The 24,872-nt window shown below is 36.6% G+C and overlaps 1 protein-coding gene across 14 annotated transcripts in view; it reads left to right on the top strand.

The window, feature by feature from the left end:
• The window catches only part of BPTF (bromodomain PHD finger transcription factor), a 56,504-nt gene that overhangs the window by 4,706 nt on the left and 26,926 nt on the right, over window positions 1-24,872 (top strand). For 11 of the 14 annotated variants that reach the window (XM_040581989.1, XM_040581984.1, XM_040581985.1 and 8 more), the window contains exons 2-11: window positions 8,285-9,107; window positions 16,310-16,533; window positions 17,269-17,469; window positions 18,002-18,190; window positions 20,878-21,051; window positions 21,162-21,337; window positions 22,153-22,508; window positions 22,803-22,934; window positions 23,463-23,592; window positions 24,360-24,495. In XM_040581989.1, the coding sequence (XP_040437923.1) occupies window positions 8,285-9,107; window positions 16,310-16,533; window positions 17,269-17,469; window positions 18,002-18,190; window positions 20,878-21,051; window positions 21,162-21,337; window positions 22,153-22,508; window positions 22,803-22,934; window positions 23,463-23,592; window positions 24,360-24,495 (2,541 nt within the window). Of the gene's footprint in view, window positions 1-8,284; window positions 9,108-16,309; window positions 16,534-17,268; window positions 17,470-18,001; window positions 18,191-20,877; window positions 21,052-21,161; window positions 21,338-22,152; window positions 22,509-22,802; window positions 22,935-23,462; window positions 23,593-24,359; window positions 24,496-24,872 lie in introns of those variants that run through there. The other 3 variants (XM_040581994.1, XM_040581983.1, XM_040581987.1) reach the window with 3 other exon arrangements.

The raw sequence follows: 24,872 nt of genomic DNA, 5'->3' as shown, positions 1-24,872 counted from the left end.
CTGTGGCTGATTCTGTGGTATTGACATGCAAATTTGCAGTTTATCTGAAGAGAGCATTTGTCTCTTCAGTCATCTTTCTAAGAAGCTCTGTGCAGCAAATACCATAATCAATGTGTGTATGTTGTAAAAGGTAGAATAATTTTATGTACTGCAGATGAGTTTATTGTGCAAACTTTTTTGTAGGTTTGCAGGAAAATTCCATAGCTGACCATTGTATTGCATAGAACTGCTGTAAGGTGAATAAATGTGGATTTTAGTAGATTGGGGCCAGGTCTCAGGGCTTGCTAACTTCCGAATTTAGTTACAGCTTATCCGGAGTGTTTCCCAACAAAGAAATTGTCAGAATGTTATGAAAATCGTTATTAGTGCTACCTTTTTTTTTTTTTTTTTCCTTGCCTGGGTTCTAGGCATGAAAGGGTTGTGCTGCTGAGTATTTCTCAGAATAACAACGTGGGATCCTATCTGCTACTTGTCTTGCATTAGTTATCCAAACGTTAAAATGATGGCTTAGAATATAGGGGATTTGTATTCCTGGCTCCTACCGAGAGTGTACTGATGGCCATGAAGTTGAGAAGTTAAACTTCTTAATGTAAAGTCAGTAGATAACCCTAGGCAGATTTGGAAGTGTACTACTGACGCATGTACAAACTGGAAAAAAAACCCAAAACAAAAAACATCCAAAAGTTCTAAAGTTTTGAAACAGTTCTTAAAGGACAGATACCTAGTTTTGTACAGTGCAAGGCAGTAGTCAAACTTAGGAGCACATGTTGAGAATTTCTGCAATATGAGTGCTCTCAGGAAGGTGCTCTCAGGATCAACTCTAGTAAACTGCTATTGTTTCATTTGTATTTCAACTTCCAGAGCTTTTGTGGTGCTTGGAATGTCTCATTTTCAACGTCGGTTTAGATTTCAAGTTTAATCTGGTTTGTGGGTTTTGGATTTTTCCTTTTTCCAGGCAAAATAAGTAAATTTGTGTTAGGTACGAATATTGCAGAGCAATATTCAAACTGGAGCTGCACTTAGAAGTAGTTACAAGTGCATCTTATTCTTTCAGAGGATTTTTCTGGAAGAGATTGCTTGACTTGTGAATATTAGAAATGTGTTGATTATCATGTTGTCATTTTTAAAAGGAGGGGAAAAAATGTTTGAAGCCTTTAATTTTGGCCCATCCCAAGAAAAAGATTTTAATTTTCCTATTTTGGTACTGCTTTTCATAATATATTCTTATTTTATGTTAAACTGATTCATTTTACTGCTTTTTCTTCTTTGGTGTAAGCTGAGCAAATGTTCTCCCAAGAGGCAGACTTCTAATTAAGGAACCAGTTTGGATATTGCTGTGACAAACATGTAGCTGTATCCAGTTTATGCATTCTGCTTTGAAAAAAAAGAAAAAAGAAAACGCTAACCCCCCCATTCTTTTATGCATTTTCATCAACTGTTTTCCATTTTCTCAGTGATATCTAACAAGAACTTGTGTGTTGCTGTACTTCTCATTTGAAACTTGCCTGGTGTGAAGTAGTAATGTGGGACAGCAAGTGTCTGATTCTTGTATGTTTCTTAAAACCAAACAAAAATAGGACAGTCTTAGTGAGTTTAGGAGGGTAGTCAAAAGACAAAATTTCCAGGAGGAAGGAAAACATAGGAGAGAACATCATCTCTAAGGAGTACTCATGCTTCCAGGACATGATAAAACTGCCAATTGGTCTTTATGTTGACAATGTCTGTAGTGACTGGGAAGCAAAATCAACCCAGTTCTATTTTGCTAAAGATTGACTTTTATGTAAGAGTAGTGTAGTTTGACCTGACTTGTACAAGTTGAAGCCAGAATTTAACGTCTTTTTGGGGGAAAGCTGGAAGTCTCTTCACTTTTTGGGGTCAGTGTTGTGGAGTGTGCCTGTGGGTGTGCTATTATTTGCCCCCCCTTCCTGTTACAGAAGTATCTGAAACTCCTCGGTCTGTCTTTGCTTTCCCCTGTACTCGATCAAGCGTATCCTCTCCACTGCAACTTGAACAGCAGCTCTTCAGCTGGAGTCGTGGTGCCCAGGTGGTGAGAAATTAGGAGGAAGGGGAGATTTTCAGAGAAGAGAGATGAGACCGGTTGTGAGCTTCCTAACCAAGCAATGCTGGAACCAGTGGTTAGGTCATACCAGTGCAGCTACCAGTCTCTCCCTGTTTAAACAAGAGAGTCATTCTGGCAGAATATTTGTCATGTAGGACTTCCATCCACCAGTCCATTACTTGAAATATGTTGTGCTGAAAGGCTGTGTTTACTAGTACTGTATGTCTGGAGTGAAGAGATATGTAACATAAGGGAGACAAGGCAAAACTGGATTTTTGTGATTTTTGTTAGGCTATATGCATATGGTAATTGGAATACAACCAAAGCACAAAGAGCATGAAAGTCATTTAGTCATGGTACAACCTTTCTTTATTCTGTCCGCTGATGTAAATAGTTCATTCAGATCCTCTGCTTTAAAACTGTCTACATCAACCAGAAGGTATGTTAAAGATAGTTATTTTGAAGTTCCATATCCTCCCATGGAAAAAGAGTTCAAGAATAGATGTGAATTTTCATTTTCTTCTTTCGGTCTGGAATGGAGGGAAGCTGTTTGGTCCTTTTAAAATCCACTTAATTTGTAAATTTTGAAAGGGTCAGTATTTGAACCAAGCAGCTTGAATAGATGGAAATTAAGAAGAAAAACAAAAAACAAGGGTTTAGGTTTTTTAAGTGCTTCAGTAAATTCTGGGTTTGGGTGCTCAGCCTGTTACTTATGTTCAGTACCTTCATTTTATTTCAGATATCATTAGTGTGTTGCTTAAATATTTGTAATAGAAATTATTTTAATAGATTTTGGTAAGTGTAGACTATAATTATCAAAATGTGCCATGTGAATAAAATTGTTTACTCTTTAATCTTAATTACAGGCAGCTCTTCAACTAGAGAATTCAAAATAGGGGCAGGCAACCATTGCAGACTGCTTCATCACTTTTGGAGACTACTAGTGAAGGAATGCAGTTTAAAAGAAGTTTATGCTAGATAGAAGTATAATGCTGAGACACTCAAGATGATCTGGATCCTGTAAATAGTCCAACCGTGGCAGCAAGAGGCTGTTGGCAGATCAATTTATCCTTCCAAATAAAGCTATGGAATTTGAATGGCATAGAAGCGGACATTTTCTCTCTTTGTACTGGCTCAAACTTGAAGGTGGAGTTTGATTCAGGGATTTGATTAATATGAAGAAACGATCTTAAAGTATACCATTTACGTTTAATAAAACTTAAGTCCATTTTGGGAAACTTCAATGTGAGTAAATTGACTTTATTTAATTGAGAGTAGATAAACCTAGATTCAGTTTAAAGTCTAGTCAGACAGGTGGTGGTGGTGCTTAAAGCAGGTGTAACTTCTGCTAGTACACTTACTCTGGAATCCTTGATGTTTTTTGGTTTAGACAAAGTAGTGCATACTGCACTCTCTACTTAAAACAAAAAAAACCCTGCTGCTACGAGAAGAGTTTTCCACAAATAGGAAATTATTCAGGGCAAATCATAAAAATTATTTATCCGAAGTTATCTAAACTTTACCAAGATAAATTGAAAAATATTAATGGCAGTAGGTGATGTAGTAATACAAAGTTAAGAAAAAAGAGGAACAGTGTAATTCTTTCGACTGCTCAGTGTGGTGGTTGCACTGAATTGGTTATACTATTTCACTTCCATATATTACTTTAAATACATATTAATATAATGCACATATGTAGTGTTTGAAAGCTATATAAATGTTTTTTATTGTGTAATCATTAATTGTATAGTCTACACAAGCTTGCATTTTCTCATCTATTTAAATTGAAATAATTAAATTATTTTTTAATCAAGTTATTTAAATTTCAATTACCAGTTTTTCCTCACAGGTAGGACTCAAAATTCCATGTGGAGGGCAAAATCCATGACAAATAATAATAAAAAAAAAAGTTGTCAAATCATAGAATCTAAAATAATTGAAAGCAAACATAAAGTGAACATACAAATGTTTGAAGAGACCAAAGGTGGGGGGCTTGTGTGTGTGTGTCTGCCTGCCAGTGAATGTGATGTTGAAGCATGGGACAATTTGTCTTGTGGAGGAGAGGAGCTTTTCCTTGAAAGTGAAGAGCTTAAAAAATAAGGTCTGTTTATTGTAGGAAAACTTTTTCCAAAATTTGAGAGATTTCTTTATGTAGATGAATAACAGTTGAGTAAATACGAACTGTGATCTTCAAAAACCTTGACAGACGGTTCCAACTGCTTGAGTAGTTGAACTGTATGGGTTGTCAGCGCACTGCAGATAATTAGCAATGAAGGAATTGTTGTCAGAATCTCTAACCAGTCTAGAGTTCTTATTTGGAGTTAAAAACTGCCTTTCTTCAGCTGTCTGAGCTAGTGGCAAGGACGCGGGTTATCCACCCAACCAGGAGAATATATAAATTTCAGCTGAAAACAGAGACGGTAGCCCTTTGACATCATTGTATCTTACTTCATTGGCCTATGCTTGTAATTTAAGTTCAACAGCCACTTAGAATGTTTCAGGATTTATGAGTTCTTGGCAGAGAATGTCCATCTTTTTCACCGGAGATTTAGACTGCTTGGTTTTGTTGGTTTGTTTTTTTGGCGTTGTTGGGTGTTTTTTGTTTTGTTTTGTTTTTTCCCCTGAAGTGTCTGGAGTGTTTCTTGAGATTGCAGTTGATGCATCAAATGGTAATATGTTAAAGCACGAATTGTTTGGAATTCTGAATTTCCAAATCACTTTGTGTTTTTTTCTTGACTTCAAGTTCTGTTCAAGCTGGTTACAGCAAGTACCAGTAGCAAATTGAAAGTGCAAATGGAAAGAAAAAAAAACCTCAAAAAAAACGTAGAAAGATTTGAAATACTATGCCACCAAGCCATTCAAGAAAATTGTCTGGGTATCTTTTCTTTCTAAAATATTCTGTGTCTTCGAATACTTGCCTTTTTTAGCTCTGGAAACCAAATTATATGCAGTGCAGAATTGCTCAAAGCAGTTCAGTGTCTGAAAAGAGAAATTTGAGCTCTTGAGATGTGGTGTGTGATTTAAGTATGGATTGGGAGTATCGAGTGGTACGATGTAACTGCTGCGTGCTGTGTGGCATAACACAAAGTAGTGGACAAATGAAGCATGCATTTTATAATGCAGTGTATTTTTCCTTATTGTCTAAACTGAGTTTTACAATTCTGAAATTTCTGTGTTTTATACCAAAGCAAACATGAAAATATGTACATTGATTTAAATAGAAAGTGAAGAGTGGTGTGAATAATGCAGCCACACGGTTACATTGTACTTGTGCCAAAGTACAGTTCTTTGCTACAGTATTGTGACAGGCTTTGTGTCCTGGTAACACACTTATTATAGATCTCTGTACCAATATGCTTCTTTTGTGGGAATGCTTTGTTTTAAGGTTATTTTTTTTTATTTTCCTTTGAATTTGATGTAACAAATATACCAGTGTTTATCTCTTGTGAAAGAGATCTCAACTAAGATGGTATATGGGGAGTCAAGTTTTGGTGTTTGGGGTTTTTTTGGTGAAGGATAAAAACAATGCATAGGACAATTACAATTTTGTTCTCAGACTAGAAAGTCTCAACAAATAAGAGGAAATAAGGAGTCTTCGCTGCTTTCAGCAGTGTTCCTTCATTCTAGTTTATCTTTGCCTGAAAATACTGGGGAGTTTGTCACTTCAGATTAATTTAGGTAAACCAGGGTTATCATTCTTGCTGCTTTCTTTCTTGAAGATCTGTTTCTCATATGGCTTTACTGGCTGCAGGTACAAACACTGAAAAGAATCTTAGTTTATAGCTCCACCAGCTTCTGTGGTATTTGGACTCTGAAGACTGTTAGTGATTTCAGAATATTTATTCTGCATCGTTGTTGTCTTGCATGACTACTTCCTAGGACTGCACCATCCTGCAATATTGAAGGAAGCTTCAGGACCCTAAAGTAGTTTAATCTGTGGATGTGAGCGTCTATGGTTTTTGTTTTGGGGTCTTTTAGTTAAAGCCAACTCTGGTTTATACATATGTGATTATATATGAATTCCCTGCTCATGACAGGGGGTTTGGAGCTAGATTATCTTTAAGGTCCCTTCCAACCCAACCCATTCTATGGTTATGGATCATGGAGTTTGATCTAGAAGTTTCTTGCAGTAAGAATGCTTGCTTTGTGCCTGGCTCTGAAGCTCCTGTGTTTTTGTGTGTTTGCCATGATTAAACATTTTCCACTGATTTGTGCAGAAGCATATTGGAAGGGAGTCATACAAGCATTCCTTCATTTTCCACAGTCAGAACTCAAACTTAACTAAACTTGGAAATTTATTTTTATACTCGGATGATGTTGACCCGTTACTTCTGTAATGGAAACATCTGGCAGTTCATCTTCTATATTGTTTCAGAGTGTCTTAATTTGTTGCATGAGATTTCATTCTTTAAAGTTTGAGAGGGAGCGATGTATCTGGTGTCATCTTGCTGTACTAGCTCAATGATTGATTTATTTTTCTTCTGGAATCATTTGGCAAACTCTATTATGCATGGAGATGTTTCTTAAAGGTAGCTTTTCTTTTTGGTAACTCCCCCACCCCCATTTCAGTGCATTAAAGTTTTAATGATGGCGTTTTCAGATTCAGCAGGATCTGTCTTTGGGTATCTGCTTGCCCTGGCAGGTTTGTGTTTGTTTTTTCCCCCCACTTCCCATTAGACTTATTTCCTGTATTTATGGGATTATTGGAGGGAGTAGCGTGGGTTGAACAAATGCAACAGAGGACCATTTCCTCTTAATTGTAACATCCAAGATGACTGGAACTTTATCTCTTAATTTTCTTAAATGAGTTTTTGGGGAAAGCTGTTATTCACGGAATTTGATCACAAAATTATTAATATGAAGTTTAAAATTCCAGAGTACTGATTGTATCGCTCTTCAGTGTCAGATCAAACAATACATAGTATAGGTTGCTTCTTATTAAAGTCTGCATATGGAATTGCTGTTGTGGACAGTTTCATTTTCCTTTGGATTTTCTCTGTGAATCCTGCCAACCACTCCTGTGTGTAGAATTGATAATTATGAAAGCTAGTTGTTGACCAGAATCTTTGTATGCTTACCAGAGGACTTAAAAACAGTTTTCATCTCTGTTCTTGGTTTTAAACCAAGGTGATGGTTTTGTGATTAGTTTATGAAATTTGGTTTTTGGTTTTTTTTAAAGGAAAGTAGGTTTAATGAGTGCATCCTAATACTTCAACAAATAGTTGCAAAATAGTTGCATGTAGCTAGATACTTTTTCATTGCTTTGATAGAAGATTGAAATATTTCATCTGTCTTGCAATGTCATGTACAGAAACTTCCATTTGTTTTTTCCTTCTGCTTGGCATCAAGGATAGTGGAATTAAAGGGAAGAAAGTGTAGCATCTCGTCTGAATTAGCATCTGAGACTGAATTAATTATGCTCAGTGTCATTGTTTAGGTAGTGAAACAGCTCTTCAGATTAGCTTTTTGTGTTAGGCTTTGTTCTTCCATAATTCTACTGTCTTCTCATTCTGTCAGTTGTTGTCCTGTTTTATTGAAGCATGAGAGTGGGTTGGGGTTTTTTTGTTTGTTTTAAAAAGTAGAGAGTTCCTCAAACATTTTCGTTAGATGTGGCTTTTAACTTTTGTTTCTGGCTTGGAGGTATCCAGGAGAAATAGTCTAGTTAGAAAGCAGTGGACAAAGTAATTCAGGTTCTCTTTTGTATTTTAATTTGGTTGAAACTAATGTCCTGAGATGAAATGATCTTTCCTCTATACTATGGCTGGATAGGAGAATAGCTTGCAATATTTTAATAAAAAAACAACATAGCTGTTGTTTGAAGCTTGATGCTTCAAGTTTAAAGTTAAAATTCCAAGATGGGACAACAAAACTAGTAATGCTGGATAAATATGAGAAAAAAAATCCGAATTAATATTTTGGCTGAGCGAAATGTCTTTAAATAATCTAAACAATTAAAATTCTGGACATCATTTTGAAGATCCAGTAGATGTATGTTATATGGGAAATGCAACTGCTCTGAGTGTGTAAAGGAAAACTTCACAGGTCTTGTGTATTTCATTTTCATACTGTTAATTCAAGTTTATTCGCTGAATTATCACATTATGTGACTGTGAAGATGTGAATCCTTGATATGCAATAGTTTAGACAGGTTGACACAGTCGTTGGTGATGTTTAATCATGTTGACCTGTGAATGGCAAAATTCTTACTGTTGTTTTTTATTCCAGGTAGGAGAAGACAAAGAGTGCATCGTCCTCGTTCTCCAATATTGGAAGAAAAAGATATCCCACCCTTGGAGTTTCCTAAATCCTCAGAGGACTTGATGGTGCCTAGTGAGCATATAATGAATGTTATTGCCATCTATGAGGTACTAAGGAACTTTGGCACTGTTTTACGCCTCTCTCCTTTTCGTTTTGAGGACTTCTGTGCCGCTCTGGTAAGTCAAGAGCAGTGCACACTTATGGCAGAGATGCATATAGTGCTTTTAAAAGCAGTTTTACGTGAAGAAGACACTTCAAATACTACCTTTGGACCTGCTGACCTCAAAGATAGCGTTAATTCCACTTTGTATTTCATAGATGGAATGACGTGGCCAGAGGTTCTGCGGGTATATTGTGAGAGTGACAAGGAATACCATCATGTTCTTCCTTACCAAGAGACTGAGGACTATCCTTATGGACCAGTAGAGAATAAAATCAAAGTTCTGCAGTTCTTAGTGGATCAGTTTCTTACAACAAACATTGCACGTGAAGAGTTAATGTCAGAAGGTGTTATTCAGTATGATGATCATTGTAGGGTTTGTCACAAACTTGGGGATTTGCTTTGCTGTGAAACGTGTTCAGCTGTGTACCATTTGGAGTGTGTGAAACCACCTCTTGAAGAGGTACCAGAAGATGAATGGCAGTGTGAGGTCTGTGTAGCACATAAGGTGCCTGGAGTAACTGACTGTGTTGCTGAAATCCAAAAAAATAAACCATACATTCGACATGAACCTATTGGATATGACAGGCATAGACGAAAATACTGGTTCCTGAACAGAAGAATCATTATGTGAGTAAACTAATAATTTAGTTTTTTCTGAACAATGATACAGTATTGAATGTATTTTAAATATATCCTGTAAGTTGCTGCTGCAGTCTTACAATTGTTCTTTTCTTTAGATAAGACAATTGCTTGCTGTTTGGTAAGTAGATTTGTAAAGACCAAGTATCGAATCCATCAATTTTCTCCAAAATAAATGTAATTTGTATATAGAAAGGGGAAAAAACCAGGGCCTCCGCTTTAATATTATCATGCGTAAAACACATGAGTGTGAGGAATAGAGTGAATTTTAATGAGAACTCTCCACTTTCTTATGAAAGTTACTGAAAAGTAGTTTTAACTCTTTGTGACGTGGTATATAGGACACTAGTTTTGGTGTACTATCACCTGCTTAGTATTTGGCTGTTAGATACTGGTACTGGTTTGATGGTCTGCCTTTCAAGCTAATGCTTTCTGAGGCATTCAGAGGTGTTTATCATATCTGTTAATTAGAAATGCAAAAAATGTATGCGAACACTTCTGTAGGTGTAAACAAAGTCAAAATAGCAAGGAATGCCTGTCTTCTAGCGATCTACTTTGTATGTTTAACACAATTTCCCGTTACTGGTTTGTCTTGAGATATGAGCGTATCTCAAAACATTAATAATAAACAAACCCTTGTTCGTGGGGCATTGTGACCTGGTTTTCTACTGAGAAGTTGAATCTGAAATTACAAAAATGCTTCTAAGTTTTTCACAGGAAAATAGCTAAAGACTGTTTTTTCTTATAAAACACTATTCTTATGTAATTGTCCTATGATGGAGGAGAAATAGTATTTAGGTGAAATCAATGCTATTGTCAATTCAGGAAAAATAAAGAGATTTTACTCGATTTCTTGAAACACAATTTTCCATTTAGTATTGTGGAGAAAATAAGCCGCAGCTGGGTGCCTTAACAGAATTTCATGCAAAGAGATTACAGTGAATGTTAAGATATTAGCCAGTGTCTTTAAAAAGTAGACTGTGAGGACTGTTGATGTTGTTACATCTTGTGGACAAGACACTTCTAAGGACTTCTTAGTCTTTTAAAATACAGTGCACTTTCTCTAATGTATTATTAGCTGATGCTCTTAAGTATTAATTATCGTTGCTGTCAGTTTCCTGTGTTCTTTCACACTTGTGAAAAGTGTCCATGTTTGATGATTTTTAGTTTCTCTGGGTTATGAATACCACAGTAGTGTCAAGTAACTTTTTAAAAGATGCAGGGAGTCTTTGATACTCTTACATACATCTTTTTTTGTTTTTTTTTTTAAATATACTCTGTTTATACTCAATCACATGCTCTACAGTATGTGGTATATCATTTAGACGGTTCAGCAGGTTGCGATGGTCAGCCCAAAGCTGTTGATAGCCTAATTCTTCCATAGCCTTATACATAATTTTCTACCTTCCATTTCCAGAAAACGTGTTGAAATTTTGATTTTCCCCAAAAAGCCTGGTTGTGAAGGAAATGTAATTGATACTCTTTTTGCTGTAATTACCTGTGCTTTAATAGCTTACAGATAGTCTTCTCTGTGCATGGTTTTCATATCTTTCCTTTCAAACTCTTCAGGAAAAGGTTGTTCTAAAGATCTGTTTGTCTCGCTGCTATCCTGTACTGGCAGAACGATTATATTCTGCTTGCCATTAGAGGTGTGGGAATTAACATTAAAAAATCCCGAGTCACTCACTCAGGAGGTGATTTTTAAGATAAATAGGCTAATATGCAGGCAGTTTTGACTAAACTTTATCTATGGAACAATGTGGGGTTTTTTTCACCAGTGAAAGTGGAATATTTGATGTTCAGAAGGTTTTGATACAGGCAGTACTTCAACATGTTTTAAACTAAAACAGGCGCTTCTTGATCCTTTGAAATCCACGTGTGTGACAGTTCTTTCTAGCACCTCAGTAGTGATGTGTTAACTACACTAGAAAATACATCTTCAAAGGTTAAATGTATTGATTATTTTTTTAAACAACTGTCAGCAAATAGTTTCATTCATAAAACTTGATTTATGAATGTGAGTTTTGTATCTTAATTGCGATTTCTTTAAAGAAAAAATACATCAGTATTCCGTTTCAAATCAAAACTGTAAACAATACAGCAAAAGAAAAATTTTTATTAGTTTTTCCATTTCACTGACTTTTTTTTGTGAGTGATTAAAATATTTCAGAATGTAAATAGAAAAGTATTTTTACATTTAAAGACAAGAAGAAAAGCAGTTCCTCCATTGTTTCCCAACTTTCTTTCATATTCTTATGTGGATCATTAGGTTGAAAGATTCTTTCTCTGCTAGTCCCTATCCTTCCTGTTGCCGTTAGATATCATACCTTCTGCCAGTGTAAATGTACCAGCGTGTGCTTCCAAAACAAGTCTCTTCTGAAGTATGTGGTTTAGATTGAAATATTTTTCAAATCCTCCTGATGGAGTCGGAAGAAAAAACAGATAGACGGTTGTTCGGGTGGATGTGCAGCAGCAGTACTCCGTAACGGTGCAGCGTGGGATGTACAGAATCAACCAGTTCCGCTAGACTTTTCACAGAACTTTGCATAAGTTTAACTATGTCATAATGTGCCTTAAAACTTGATGCTAAAGCCACTTCATAGGGGGGAAAGTATGTACTACATAAGTAAATTCCAGGGAAATACAACTTTAATAATTCTCATAAATATTAAACTCTGTACTTACAGGTTTTAATGTCCTTTAGATTCAGTAAGCATGCTGTATTGCAAAACCAACCATTTCGCGTATATACTGAACAAGATTAAAACACACCTGATATCTTGGATAACTTAAAGGATAACTGCCAAATGCTAAAATCTGAGATTCATGAAATGATATTATCATATCAACTTTATTAAAATGAACAGAATGTATTCACCAATGCCATGTGATCAGATATATCAGAGGAAACTAATACGTCTAAAAATAATCTGCACAAGCACCGATTTGAAACCTTGCCCAGGGGGATTAGAGAACTGAAATCCTAAATTCTTGCAGGTTTTTTTGTTTTGTTTTTCAAAGGAGTTTTTAGGGCTTTTTACTTCTCCCTTCTTCTCCCCTTTCCCCTTATAAATGTTACAAATCCATCATACCACTGGTTTTAGCATCTTCTAAAGGTTTTTGTAGACTCTTTGTTTACTGATACTTTTATTTCCATGCTTCTCACTGGCTTTGGATAATAAGCCTCATTTAAAACCACCATTGTGGTTTTGCTTCTTTTCCACCTCTTCTGTTTTACAAAGATGGAGAAGTGGACACTGTGGAGGTCTTCTCTTGTACATCCCCATGAGCAAATATCAACAAGATTTAAAAAAAAAAAAAAGGCAAGCGAGAAGTAATTCCTGAGGGTTTGTTTCAAGCTGTTAACAAATTTAGGATGATGTGTCTGAGTTAATTGCATTTGTTTTGCTTGTGAAGGTTATTTCTGCAAGTTAACAAGTCAGAAAAGTTAGGACTTCGGCTTGTATTCTCCTAGTAAACGGCTGCACTGTTTTAACAAGTTATCTTTGTAGAAATACTGAGATGCTTTGGATTTGTCAAACATCTATGAAAGGAGATAATGAAACATTGTTTGGTTTTCATTTTCATAGCAGAAATAAAACAATGTTATTCCTGAGTTGTATGTATCTTCCTCAATAGTCAAAAACAGTTTCAGCTTTTTTTCTGCAAGATTTGTCATGCTGTTTGTGTTCTTAGTTGGGTCCTCCTCTATTTTCTGTACTTGAAAAGGTTTTGGATCTTCATTTGAATAGATTAAAAATGTACTGACTTTTTCAGTTTCTAATTTTATCGTGCCACGGAATTTAGGAAGGGGTATATCTACTTCATTATTACTTTATCTGGAAGTTTTTAGCATCTTCTGTGTTGTCATTTTATCAGTCATAAAACTTGCCTCTAAAGCCTGCCAGTGAATAGTTCCTGGCAGCAAAGGCGACTGAAAGAGGTAGGAAATATTCACGTGATTTTCTCCCTTGCTTGGCCTCACTTAATATATGTGACTCAAGCCGGTCCCCTGGAGACTAGACCTGTCCAGCACCATGCTGGCAAATCTGGCCAGCTTATCAGAGAAAAACAATGGGAATCAATCCTTCTGTAGACTTGCATCTTCCTATCCTCTTTTATGATAGCCCCTCTGATTCCTTCAAAGGGTAGAAGTGGTGCTCCTTTAGCCAATGCAAGAAGGTGTTCAGGGAAAGTTAGCTTTAATTTTTAATTGTTAATTTAAATCTTAAGTAACTTTGCCGAAATGGACTGCCTAGAACGATTTCTGCTGTAGTTCTTTGACTGTTGGTGAGCTGGTAATGAGCTCTTCTAGGCTTCCAGTGGCATACACCTGAATCTTGAAAAGCAGTTTGACTGAAGATGAGTTTCATGTAAGCATATATAACGGCAGGCTCCTGCCACTTCATTTTCCATCTGTGCCTTTGTCAAGAGAAAACTCTTTAATTCCTGAAATTCTGTTACTAAAGTTGTGATAGCCTTGAATTCAAGAGAAATTCTATGCTTGAAACTCTACATAATTGAGTGGAAGGGAAATAAAATACTCTTGGATAACCTCATCTGTTTCTAGAATATCATCCGAGCAGTTCTTTAATGGGTAGGACTCAAATCGTACATGGAAAGATTAGCTCTAGGTGCCTTCTGCAGAGTACTGTCTTTGTAGTCCAGTGTCTTGAATCTTCGTGGAGTGCCTCTTGGTTTTATTGGCCTTTAATATAGCATACCTGTACTGTACTGAAGGCTTTTTCTTGAGTTATAAGGGGAAATTGAAGATAACAGCTAATTGCTTTTCAGTCCAGTGGAATCTTGCAACACTAGAATAGAAAGAACTGGTGGGAAGGGAACAGGCAGACGCTTCTTGGGATTTTCAGTTGATGTACATACACATCCTGGATGCATTAGCACAGCTGTAGCAGTTTCAGATTTGCTAAATGGGAGGAGAAAGTAGAAAAAGAAGAAAACACCTGGGCGATCACCGTCAAAATTTAAGCAAGATGTACAAGCCTCTGTGCTTGAGCTGCTTGCCTGGCAAAGGCATGCTAGCACAGTCTTACTTCATGGAATGATGAGACTATATAAAGCATTCCTGTTGTTGCATATCTAGGTAATATAAGAAGACGTATAAATAGCATATCTATCTAGCAAAAAAATCATGTAATGATGTAGGGGTTCAAAACGAAAAATTAAATTTCACTTTTTGGGGAGTTAAGAAATAATTAAAGTATAAACTTAGTGACAGCATTATATTCTGCAGTCATGTTTGTAAGGAGCAGGGCAGCCTTACAATTGCTGCTCTGCCAGTGTCTGGCTCTTGCCACTTCCATTGGACATTTGCCAGGGAAAACTCAGAAGTCATACTTTCCCTGTCCTTTTTAGTTAAGCATTTTGTTTCATCCTTTTCTTTCCTCTTGCTGTATGAAGCTGTATTGTTGCATTTTCATCTCCATCTTAGTTTTGGGGTGTTTATCTTCCTTTTCTCTGGCTTTTGTTCACAAAGGAGAATAAAGATGCTGCCATTCCTGTTGGTAAATAACTTTCTTGGTTTACAGGAAACATGGTTTAAACAATACATTTTCTGTAGCATGGCAGTCTACATGCGCAGAGTAATCCATAGAATCGAATGATTGTCCATGTTCAGCTGTTACTTTTTCATGTGTAGTATGTGAGCAGTCTTACTGAAATTTGTTGTTTTCTGAGAAAATGTCAAACTTAACCATACTAACCTTTTAAAACTAGTGGAAAGTTCCTGGTAGCCTAGATAAGTAAATGGTTAAAGTAGAATTAGTTGCTTTTCATGAGCAAAGACCTTGGAGAGAAATTATACTATTTCTTTGCAGTGCACCAGGCTTTATCAGCAAAACCAGAAGTCTGTTCTGTAGTAATGGTTGTGACAAGTTAGTAGTTGAATTTTGATTAAGATTGCCACTATTAACTTCATAACCACTTTATTGTAGTTGTATTCTGCTTGAGTTGCAAGTACAACAGTCATTTCATAACAACAGAGTGGAAAAGAGACAAGGGTCAAGTTGCCTCACAGTTGTTGGGCTTTCTGAATACCTGAGGCTACTTTTTACTTTTGAATGTATAAACAAAATATATAAATATTTTGGTTTTGAATATATAAACCACATGGAGGCAGGCAGTAGAGAGGAGCACACAACAAACATTACCAGGGTAGATCTTTCAAACTACAGTCAGCTTTCCATTCCTGTTGAGTTTGGTTTAGGATTAGTGACCCATCGGTATGTAATGCTTTCACAGGCAGCGCAAGTGCAGCAGTAGTTTAGCTTCTCTTCCACCCATGAAGGCCAGGCTGATAAATCATTGTGTCACCCCATACAGTGTTCACGGTATTGGGAGTGCTGGGGTGTGTCGCAGAAATGAGTGGTCCTGCCCACAGCCGGCCTGGATCTGGCTGCTGCTGCTGAACAGGACCTAACAAGCCAAGCTGAAATGGAGCAGCCTTCTGCAGGACTGCTTGGCACATCCTCCTTAAGCTCTCCAGCTCTCTGGGAGAGCCCCTTGCCCGAGATACTTACGGAGCTCGCTTGGGTCTGGTGGCCCTGTTGAGATGCTTTTGACACTGTGGTCCTCCAGTAGTTTTGTCTAGGTTTGTAGTTTTGTGGAGTACCCCAGATAAAAAAGTGTGGAAATCTCTTGATCTCTACAGAGGATCGTATTATGGTTCTTTTGTCCCCTTACTGGTGCTCTCACAGGCTAATGCCTTAGAAATGTTAACATAAGAGATGTTATGTGACATTCTACATGTTGAATTTCCTACCTTGGCTTTTGCCTGAATATGCAGTCAGAAACCCTTTATGGGTTCTGGAGCCGTCCCTTCTTACATTGCAAATTGTTTGAGACTTAGTAGTAGGTTAGTGGTTGCAGTAGAATTAAATATAATGAGAGTAGACCTTGTTGCCAGATTGGACAAACCAGTTTTAAGGAGACTCTTCAAAAGCTTTCCTGAGGAAGCTGTCATGCAAACTTCTGAGGGGATGAACGAAGGGAGGGAATGAGAAAGAAGTTATTTGAGTACTAAGCTGGGTGCCTCTGAGTGTCCTCGTGTGGCTTGTTTACTGACACTTGGGTGTTGTCATTCAATAGCTTTCTGCAAAAAGTAGGCTGATACTAATTTTTGTCGTTTTTCCAGGTATTTTAAAATTAATACTGTTTAAATACTCTTACAGAGAGGAAGATTCAGAAAGTGAGAAGGATAAGAAAATCTGGTACTATAGCACAAAGATACAGCTGGCAGAGTTAATTGAATGCCTCGACAAAGATTACTGGGAAGCTGACCTATGCAAAACTCTGGAAGAAATGCGCGAAGAAATTCATCGGCATATGGATGTGACAGAAGACCTTACTAATAAAGCAAGGGGCAACAACAAGTCTTTCCTTTCTGCAGCAAATGGTAAGAATATTTTTGTTTAATGGGAATACATATTGCACTTCAAATCAAGTGCTACTTTATATTTATTTTATTATAAGAAGTTTATAGAAGTTGGTGGGGCAGCGTCATGCAGGTGTACCAGCATGGCTGTGGCGTACTGACTTCTGGCAGGGCTATGTATCGTGTATTTCAGGATGTCCTGAACAATGTGGATTCTTGATATGCTTAGGGTGTCCCAGATCATGATTGTTCCAGGTGTTGAAGTGGAGCTGTATTAACTGTTAAATGCTTCTTGATGTACTATCTTTTTATATATTTATTTATTTATTTATATTTAAAAACATTTTACAGTCTACTGGGAGTTGGAATAGCAAAAATACTAGAGCTCCAGTATTGGCTGCACTATTACGGAAAGCGTGGAAGAGTGCATATCTCCATTTCAGTTCCCCACCAACTTTATGTACCTTGGAGCAATAAAAAGGAATATAAATCTGTGAAGGTTTGAACTTTGGTTCTAGGGAAGACAGGAACACTAGATACTCAAGTTTAAAAAGGGTTGAAGTCATCACTATGTAAATGCATAACTCTGAGAAATCAATAATTAAATCTTTGGAATTGTTTCTCCTTACCACTTTTTCCCCACTTAGAATTTGGATGTTATCTTTTATCTCTTTGAAAAGAAGCAGTATTTGTCATGTTATTTCAGCTCTGTGGGTGGTGGTTTGTTTATTGATGACAACATACGTTCTATTGTAGATGAAATTTTGGACATTATCAGAGCAAGAAAAGGAGAAATAGTGGAAGATAAAAACACAGCAGATGATGACGCAGAAAAAGCCAAAAGTGATGTTGATAATGACCAGACAGATGCTGAGAGAGGCAAGGAAGAATCTGGAGACCAAGATAAAATTGATGAAACACCCACCGAGCAAGACACAGAAAAAGTAAAAACAGAAGGTAAAGAAACTGACTGTTCTTTAACAACTTCATTTAAGTGAAGTAAATCTTTAAGTTACTCACATGTAAGTGTTGATGTGAGGGTTTGGGGTTTTTTTATGATCCTCTTAAGTTATTTTTGAAGTAATAGGTAATATTTATCAGTTCCTTTGTGATTGTATATTGTAATTGTTTTTCTTGTTAAGTAATTTCACCAATTTTTCCTACTTTTCAAGCTAAATACAGCTAGCTTGTAGATACCTTGGCTTGAAGTACAGGTGGCACTTACAGGCTGTGATCAACATGTTTGTAGTAAGCAATATTGCATCATTTTTAACATTGTTTTCCTCATCAGAATTAGTTTCTTGATTCTGAGACAGTAATACCACATAGCAAAAAAGAGGGGGGTTGGGAAACAGGAGAGCAAAAAGCTTGATGTTTTTCAGCGTTATCAAACAAAGCTGCTGAAGTTGCTTTCTATGGATGATGCCACATGACATCCCAAGACATACTAAAGAATATCCCTAAAGTTTTGTTGTGCGTTTTACTATAGAGGCAACAGTCGTTGGGGATAAAAGTAACTCTGTGACATCAAGCACTGATGACAACAACACAAATCCTTCTGCAGGAGAGACTAGTTGCTCTGAAGGGAAGAACGCAATGGGGTGTCAGTCAGAAACCCTTGATAGCAACAACGTGGCAGAGAAGAAGGTGGCATCAGAGCTCCCTCAGGAACTCTCAGGTACAGAAGGCACTGTTACCAATGCCTCTGTAATTTGGGGAATCTGTTCAGTTTTTCTATCTGGTTTGTTCACTAAAACCATTCACAGCGTATATCACTCATGCTGTTTGCTTGCAGTGCCATCCTTTACTGCTACGTTGTCATTAACATTTCAAAGTTAATTTTCTTGCAACTAGTGCTTGAAATTTGTGGTCCTCCGTGACATTAGCATTTGTTTCCATGCCTTCCAAAGACGACTATGGCTAAGCTTTTTATGTTCTATTTTCTGTATATTTTATTTCTCCATAGTGATCCATAATGATTGTTAGCATCCTATCAAAATTTATTTCAAATTCTAATTTGCTGCTGGCTTGTTAATTATTTTAACCTCTCATTTACTGTATAAATTACTAACAAACAAAGCATTTTCATTCACATGAGTAAACCATTGCACCAAAATCTCAAGATTAAAATTGTCATGCTAGGAATTTTAAACAGAGTTCAGAATTATAAGCACAGAGGCTCTTGTATTTTAACATGTTTTGTTCTGCCGTGTCAGTGATTCAGAAATAGTAATATACACAATTCAATTTAAAAAAAAAACAGCAAACTTTCAATTTAGGAATAAACGTGACTTGACTAGGTGTTAACAAATTATCAGTGTGCTGTTTTGGAATTATATTGTTATGTTTAGAATTATATTCTATTGCAGGCTTTACTGTGTAACCACACGTTATTCTAAACATCTGATTACTGTTAAAATGATCACAGTTTTATTTTCAGTCCTTAAAAATACTCTAATCTGTGATGTAGCCATACTCAGTGTGTTATGTTTTAAAAAGTGGTAGTAAACATTTTCTCTTCTATGGAAGTAGTTCTCCCTTCAGATACAGATTGCAATTCTTGAACTTGCAAATGTGAATGCATCCAAACCTTATAATAAATTTTGTTAATAGGAGCAGGAAATGGAAGTTAAAATTAATCCATAATCTGGAAGCCTCATAATACACTTTTTTAATATGGGAAATGTCCTAATGTGTAGGATAAAAGCCATACATTTTAGATATTTGACCAAACATTTTTACCTGTTCGTTTTTTTTTTTTATTATTCCATTTTAAAGTTAAAGTAACTGTACAGAGATTTAATGGAAAAGATACATATCCTAAACTTTGTTCCAGACACATTTATGGGTTCGTATTTTACTTTAAAGATTTGCTTATATATTTATCATTATTTCTTTATTATACTTTCACAGGTACCTTTCTCCTTCAAAGCTCCTAGCTTGTTTTTAAATCAGTGGGCTTTTTTTTCCTTGGAAAATATGTGTGTGTGGAGAGAGTTCCTCCTCATGTCTAGTTGGCTATATTCATAGTGGTGCTTGTGTTCCTGTTATGGAACTGCAGTTTGAGACCTTCATTTCAGAGGGCGGGAGAGAAACTGAACCGGTATCAGAGAGGCAGCTACTCCCAAAGAGGGGGAAAATACAAATAAAATGCAAAGCTAGATGAGAATGTCTGTCATCATCCTTGTTAAATGTGATTTGGGTATTAGTCTTCTATTAAGAGTCTACTTTGGGTGCTTCCACTCTTCACCAAACAGCAGGCACCACAAATAGTTCCACTTTTCCTCTTGGTACAAAGGAAAGTGGATCAAACAGTGGTGGTCACCCAGCTGGCAAAGCCAGAAATCTTTATGCATTCAGCTTAGGGTGTCTTTTAAGAATCCCAGAGTATTTTTCTAATAGTCTTTCTGCTAGGAGTGAATATTTCACAGGAAGGAGGCTTTGTTCTGTCACCTTTCTTAATAACAACAGAATTCCTGATGTGTTTGAAGAATTCTAGAAACAGAAAAATAGGGGTTTTTTTAAGCGGCTAAGCTGTATCTCCTACACAAAATCAAGACAACATTGCTGTCTGGAGGGATGATGGCTTGTTCTTCCTGGGAAGCTGGAGTGATTTTATTTCTAGGTAGCTGCAATTCACTGATGCTTCAGTGAAAAGGTCATACTCTGGCAGTATGCCCTAGCAACAAGTGAGGTGGCAGTAACGTCCACGGCTGTCAAGACAGACAGTAACAAGGACAACTGAGGACCAAGAACCCATTTGTCTTACTGAGCTTGAAGCAACATCTAGACCTATCACACTGTAAGGAAGGCTGATACTTTCAGTTTGCAGAGGAGTTTAGATACAGAGTAGTGCCAATTGGACTGAAATATGTGGGATTCCTCAGAATTAATGTACTGAAGAAGAGATAATCAAAGACTCAGTGGAAAACTGGAGGGGAACTGGAAGGCGTATGCTTTGAGGAACAGCTAAAGCACAAGAAAATCAAAAGGGGCAAAATCTTAGAAGCTGCTGGAAGACCCCATTTCATGGAATCTGCATTCTGAAGGCAAAACGAAGTCTCAGTAGAGGGTTCTCTGTGCATCTGTAGAAAAAAAATTGTCTCATATTTAAAATACATTCATATTTCATCCAAGTATGAATTGCAGTTCTTCAGAGCTGTAAAAGTTAAAACTGCTTGAAACAGAACAAAAAATACTTTCATGCATACAGTGCTCTGAAGGGAATTAATATTTTATGGGTATTTCCCTCCAGCCCAGCAAAAGATGTTAATCTGACTTTTTTTGATGAAAAATTTAAAACTCAAAAAAATCGCATTGATTCAATTTAAAAGAAAAACTAAAAATGAAGTTGTTCTTTTATAGAAGAAACTGGTCAGATGATCCCTAGCAACAGTAGCAGTGCATCTGCCGCACCTCTACATTCAGATGTTGAAAACAGCAATGGTAGTGAGTTGGGCTCTGGGCAGAATGACTCCATTAAGACGCCTGATGATGCTGAAAATGCAGAGGGGGGATCCCAAACTTCAGAGGACATAGGTAATGACAACAGCATCTCTTAACTTTCATTTTATGCCTCTTCTTTTTAATTTGTAACTTCTACACATCAATAGAAAACTTTGTTTTAAAAGCCTTTTTTTCCTGGGCAGGAGAGAAATCTAATGGTGAGAGAAGTGATTCTCCAGGCGCAGGAAAAGGCACGCCAGGTTCGACGCGAATGCTCACAAGATTACGAAATCCAGATAGCAAGTTGAGCCAGATGAAAAGCCAGCAGGTTGCTGCTGCAGCCCATGAAGCAAATAAGTTATATAAAGAAGGCAGAGAGGTTTGTGCACATCTTGGAAAACTCAAAGTAGTATGAAAACTGTTTTAGAAAACTGATAATCTTTGTAAAAATAAAAAAGTGGGTTTGGCAGACTGTGGAGGTACGTTAAAGTAGTAATAATAAATTAGCAAATGGTGAAATTGTAATATCACAGGAAGCTTTTTTCCTCCTTTGCTCTTGCTCTTTTATTTGGAGTGGTATGACAGTGACCCAGTGCACTGGTACAGTTTTTTGTGTGACTGTAGATTGTTTATTGGGGTTTGGTGGTTTGTTTTGGTTTTGTTTTATTTTTGTTAACTGGTTTTCCTTTTAAGTTAGCATTTAACATATTTATTCACAAGCTTCTCAAATTTGGGACTTGATTATGAGGAATTAGACCGGCGGTGTTATCCATACCATGTTTTCAAAGTCGAAGATACTTGTTTGCTTAGCTACATGTATGAAAACTCTGATTTACCAAGGAGGGGTTTGCAGAAAGTTCTTCACTTAAGTTTAGTGAAGCTGTTTTCCCAAAGCTGTCTCCTCAATAGGTATAATTCAGAGAAGCAAAACGGGTTCCTGTTTGACTTGCTGAGGAGCCTGGATGGCAGGTTTTTTAATGTTAAAGTTGATCTTTGGAAGTATTCTAACTCTATACAATCTGTAATGAAGTACATATACTTAGTATATTGGACAACAGTTCTTTGTTTCTACAAAGGGATGTGAGGTATTTTTATTATTTTATATATAGGCAGTTGAAGCCTAAATCATAAAATAAGTAAATAGGAATATCTGAAACTTAAGTGCATCTTTGAAATAATTCTTTCTTTCATAAGGTTCTGGTGGTCAACTCTCAAGGTGAAGTCTCACGAATGAACACAAAGAAGGAAGTTGTGATGAAAGGAAATATCAACAATTATTTCAAATTAGGGCAAGAGGGGAAGTATCGTGTTTATCATAATCAGTATGCCACCAATTCATTTGCATTGAACAAGCACCAGCACAGGGAGGACCATGACAAGAGACGACATCTCTCACATAAATTCTGTCTGACTCCTGCTGGAGAGTTCAAATGGAATGGGTCTGTACATGGGTCCAAAGTTCTTACCATATCTACTTTGAGGCTAACTATTATTCAGCTAGAAAACAATATCCCGGCATCATTCCTTCACCCTAACTGGGCTTCCCATAGGTAAGTTAATAAATTAAAATATATGTTCTCTTGTTCTACTTTTTTTTTTTTCCAACAGTATTAATTAGCAATGGTCTTTGTTTTTTCAAACCAGTGACTTCCGAGCACTGTGTTTCAGTATATTAAAATATAAGCTAATGTATGTTTTGTGATGGATTGCTGAAAGGATTGCACATTTGAGTAAAGTATTAAAATAACAGGAGGTTTTATCCCACCATTATATCTTACTAACATATAGCATGCTACATTAGTGCATGTATATGTTTCAGGGTTTTGTCTTTTTTTCCAATTTAGGTCTAACTGGATTAAGGCTGTTCAGATGTGCAGCAAGCCTAGAGAATTTGCGCTAGCACTGGCTATATTGGAATGTGCAATTAAACCGGTTGTTATGCTGCCAATCTGGCGGGAATCGTTGGGGCACACTAGGTAATATAAATAAACGTTAACATCTTTTTGAATATGAGAACTTTGTTTTACAATTACTAGTTCCTCTAATTTAATCAGTCATTCAGCACCTGAAGTGGTTTTTCTCAAGAAACACTGAAGATAAGTGACAAGGTTTTTATGGTGTCATTGCTCCTACAAAGCAAGTTGTTTTCTTTCTCTGAGCCACAGTCTCAAAATGACAAAACTTTGGGAGACTACAAGAGCGAATTTCAACACACACACACAGTTCAGTGGAGTCTTGTCTTTTGTCTCTCATTGTGTCGTAGAAGCAGAAGCGAGATACGTCTGATGTTAGACACAGGTGCTGGTACCTGTGTTTGTCTTACTGGCATGGCCAAAAAAAAGTAGTGTTCCTGTGGCAAGGAATACACATAACCCGATACTGGGCATTCCTCTTAACTTCGGATATTTAAAGTTATTCAGAGGGGTAGTATATGCTGTTGTTTGATGACTTCTGTTTGCTTACAAGATCCTGTACTTAAATGTACTTAAATCTGTATGTATTAGGTTACGCAGAATGACAGCAATAGAAAGAGAAGAAAAGGAGAAGGTGAAAAAAAAAGAGAGGAAACAAGAAGAAGAAGAAACTATGCAGCAAGCTACATGGGTGAAATATACGTTTCCTGTCAAACATCAGGTAAGGTTTTCTTTTGTGTGAAGAACAAACAAAATACAGGAATTGTTGATTTCTTACGCTTTTTCTGTTTTCATTTTGAACTTAAAATTTAAATGTCATTGCATTACTTCCTGCCATTGGAGTAGGAGCCCTGCCCACGTATTCAAGCCCATAATCTTGGTCTGAACTAAATTTGAAATGTATTATGCTCTTAGTGACACTGCCTGAGTTGACAGATGTTTGTCTGCAAAGTGCAGCCTTTCCTAAGGGAAAGGTTCTACATGGTTATTCGAGTCTTGTCTATGTGTCTGTCCTTGTCCAGTGCTCCCCTCCCATCCCCCCACCCCCCAAAAAAATCCAGCTGCCTTTCCTTTGGAAGATTATATAATGTGATAACTACGATAGAAACCTCTTTATAGTCTCCTACAGTAGATACTAAGTACTTCTGCAGGAGTGGTTCTTTGCTATAAATTTGTTTGTTGAAACAAACATACAGGTTGATTCAAAAACTTCTGTTATCTTTCAGCTTTTAGATAGATTCTCAGTGTTCCATGAAATCAGTATGGAGTTTAGGTGTTACTGTGATAGAATCAATTTAATTATCAGCAGATATATCTTTAATTTTAGATAGTATGTTATTTCACATACTTCAACTTGCTTGAAAAAAATCTGTAAATTAAAGGGTTTGGGGGAATTTTTTAAATCATCTGAGGTTTTTAAATGAACGTATGCATTAATAATGCAGCAAATAGCATCATTAAAACTACTATTTTGAAAATATTTAACAGGTTTGGAAGCAAAAAGGAGAGGAATATAGAGTAACGGGATATGGTGGCTGGAGCTGGATTAGTAAAACACATGTCCACAGGTTTATGCCCAAACTGCCTGGAAATACTAATGCAAATTACAGAAAGTTGCTACCAAGTAAGTGTCTGCATTGCTTACTTTTTTTTTAACTGCTAACATACTACTTTTTGTTGCATATTCAGTTAATTATTTGTGTGATATTTCTTACATGGACTTTTTTACAAATAGTGTTAAAGGTAGAGAAAAATTACATAATCACAAGCAAGAAGTAACATTAAAATATTGGAATATATATGCACTCCCCACCCCCCACTCCCTGCCATGCTGACAGAATACAATTAACCAATTTTATCTGGGAATGATAGTTTTATAAGGGGAAAGAAATTTATTTTTCTAGAAAGTTCAAAACACACCTTCTCATCTATTTGTTCCAAGGATTTATATTAAAAAAGAAAAACTTTGCACAGTTAACTTTTAGAATGCATGTACGAGTC

The sequence above is a fragment of the Falco naumanni genome, chromosome 1, assembly GCF_017639655.2.
Source record: "Falco naumanni isolate bFalNau1 chromosome 1, bFalNau1.pat, whole genome shotgun sequence".
NCBI lineage: Eukaryota > Metazoa > Chordata > Aves > Falconiformes > Falconidae > Falco > Falco naumanni.
Note: the sequence above shows the minus strand (reverse complement) of the source record. Positions and strands in the feature narration are given on the sequence as shown.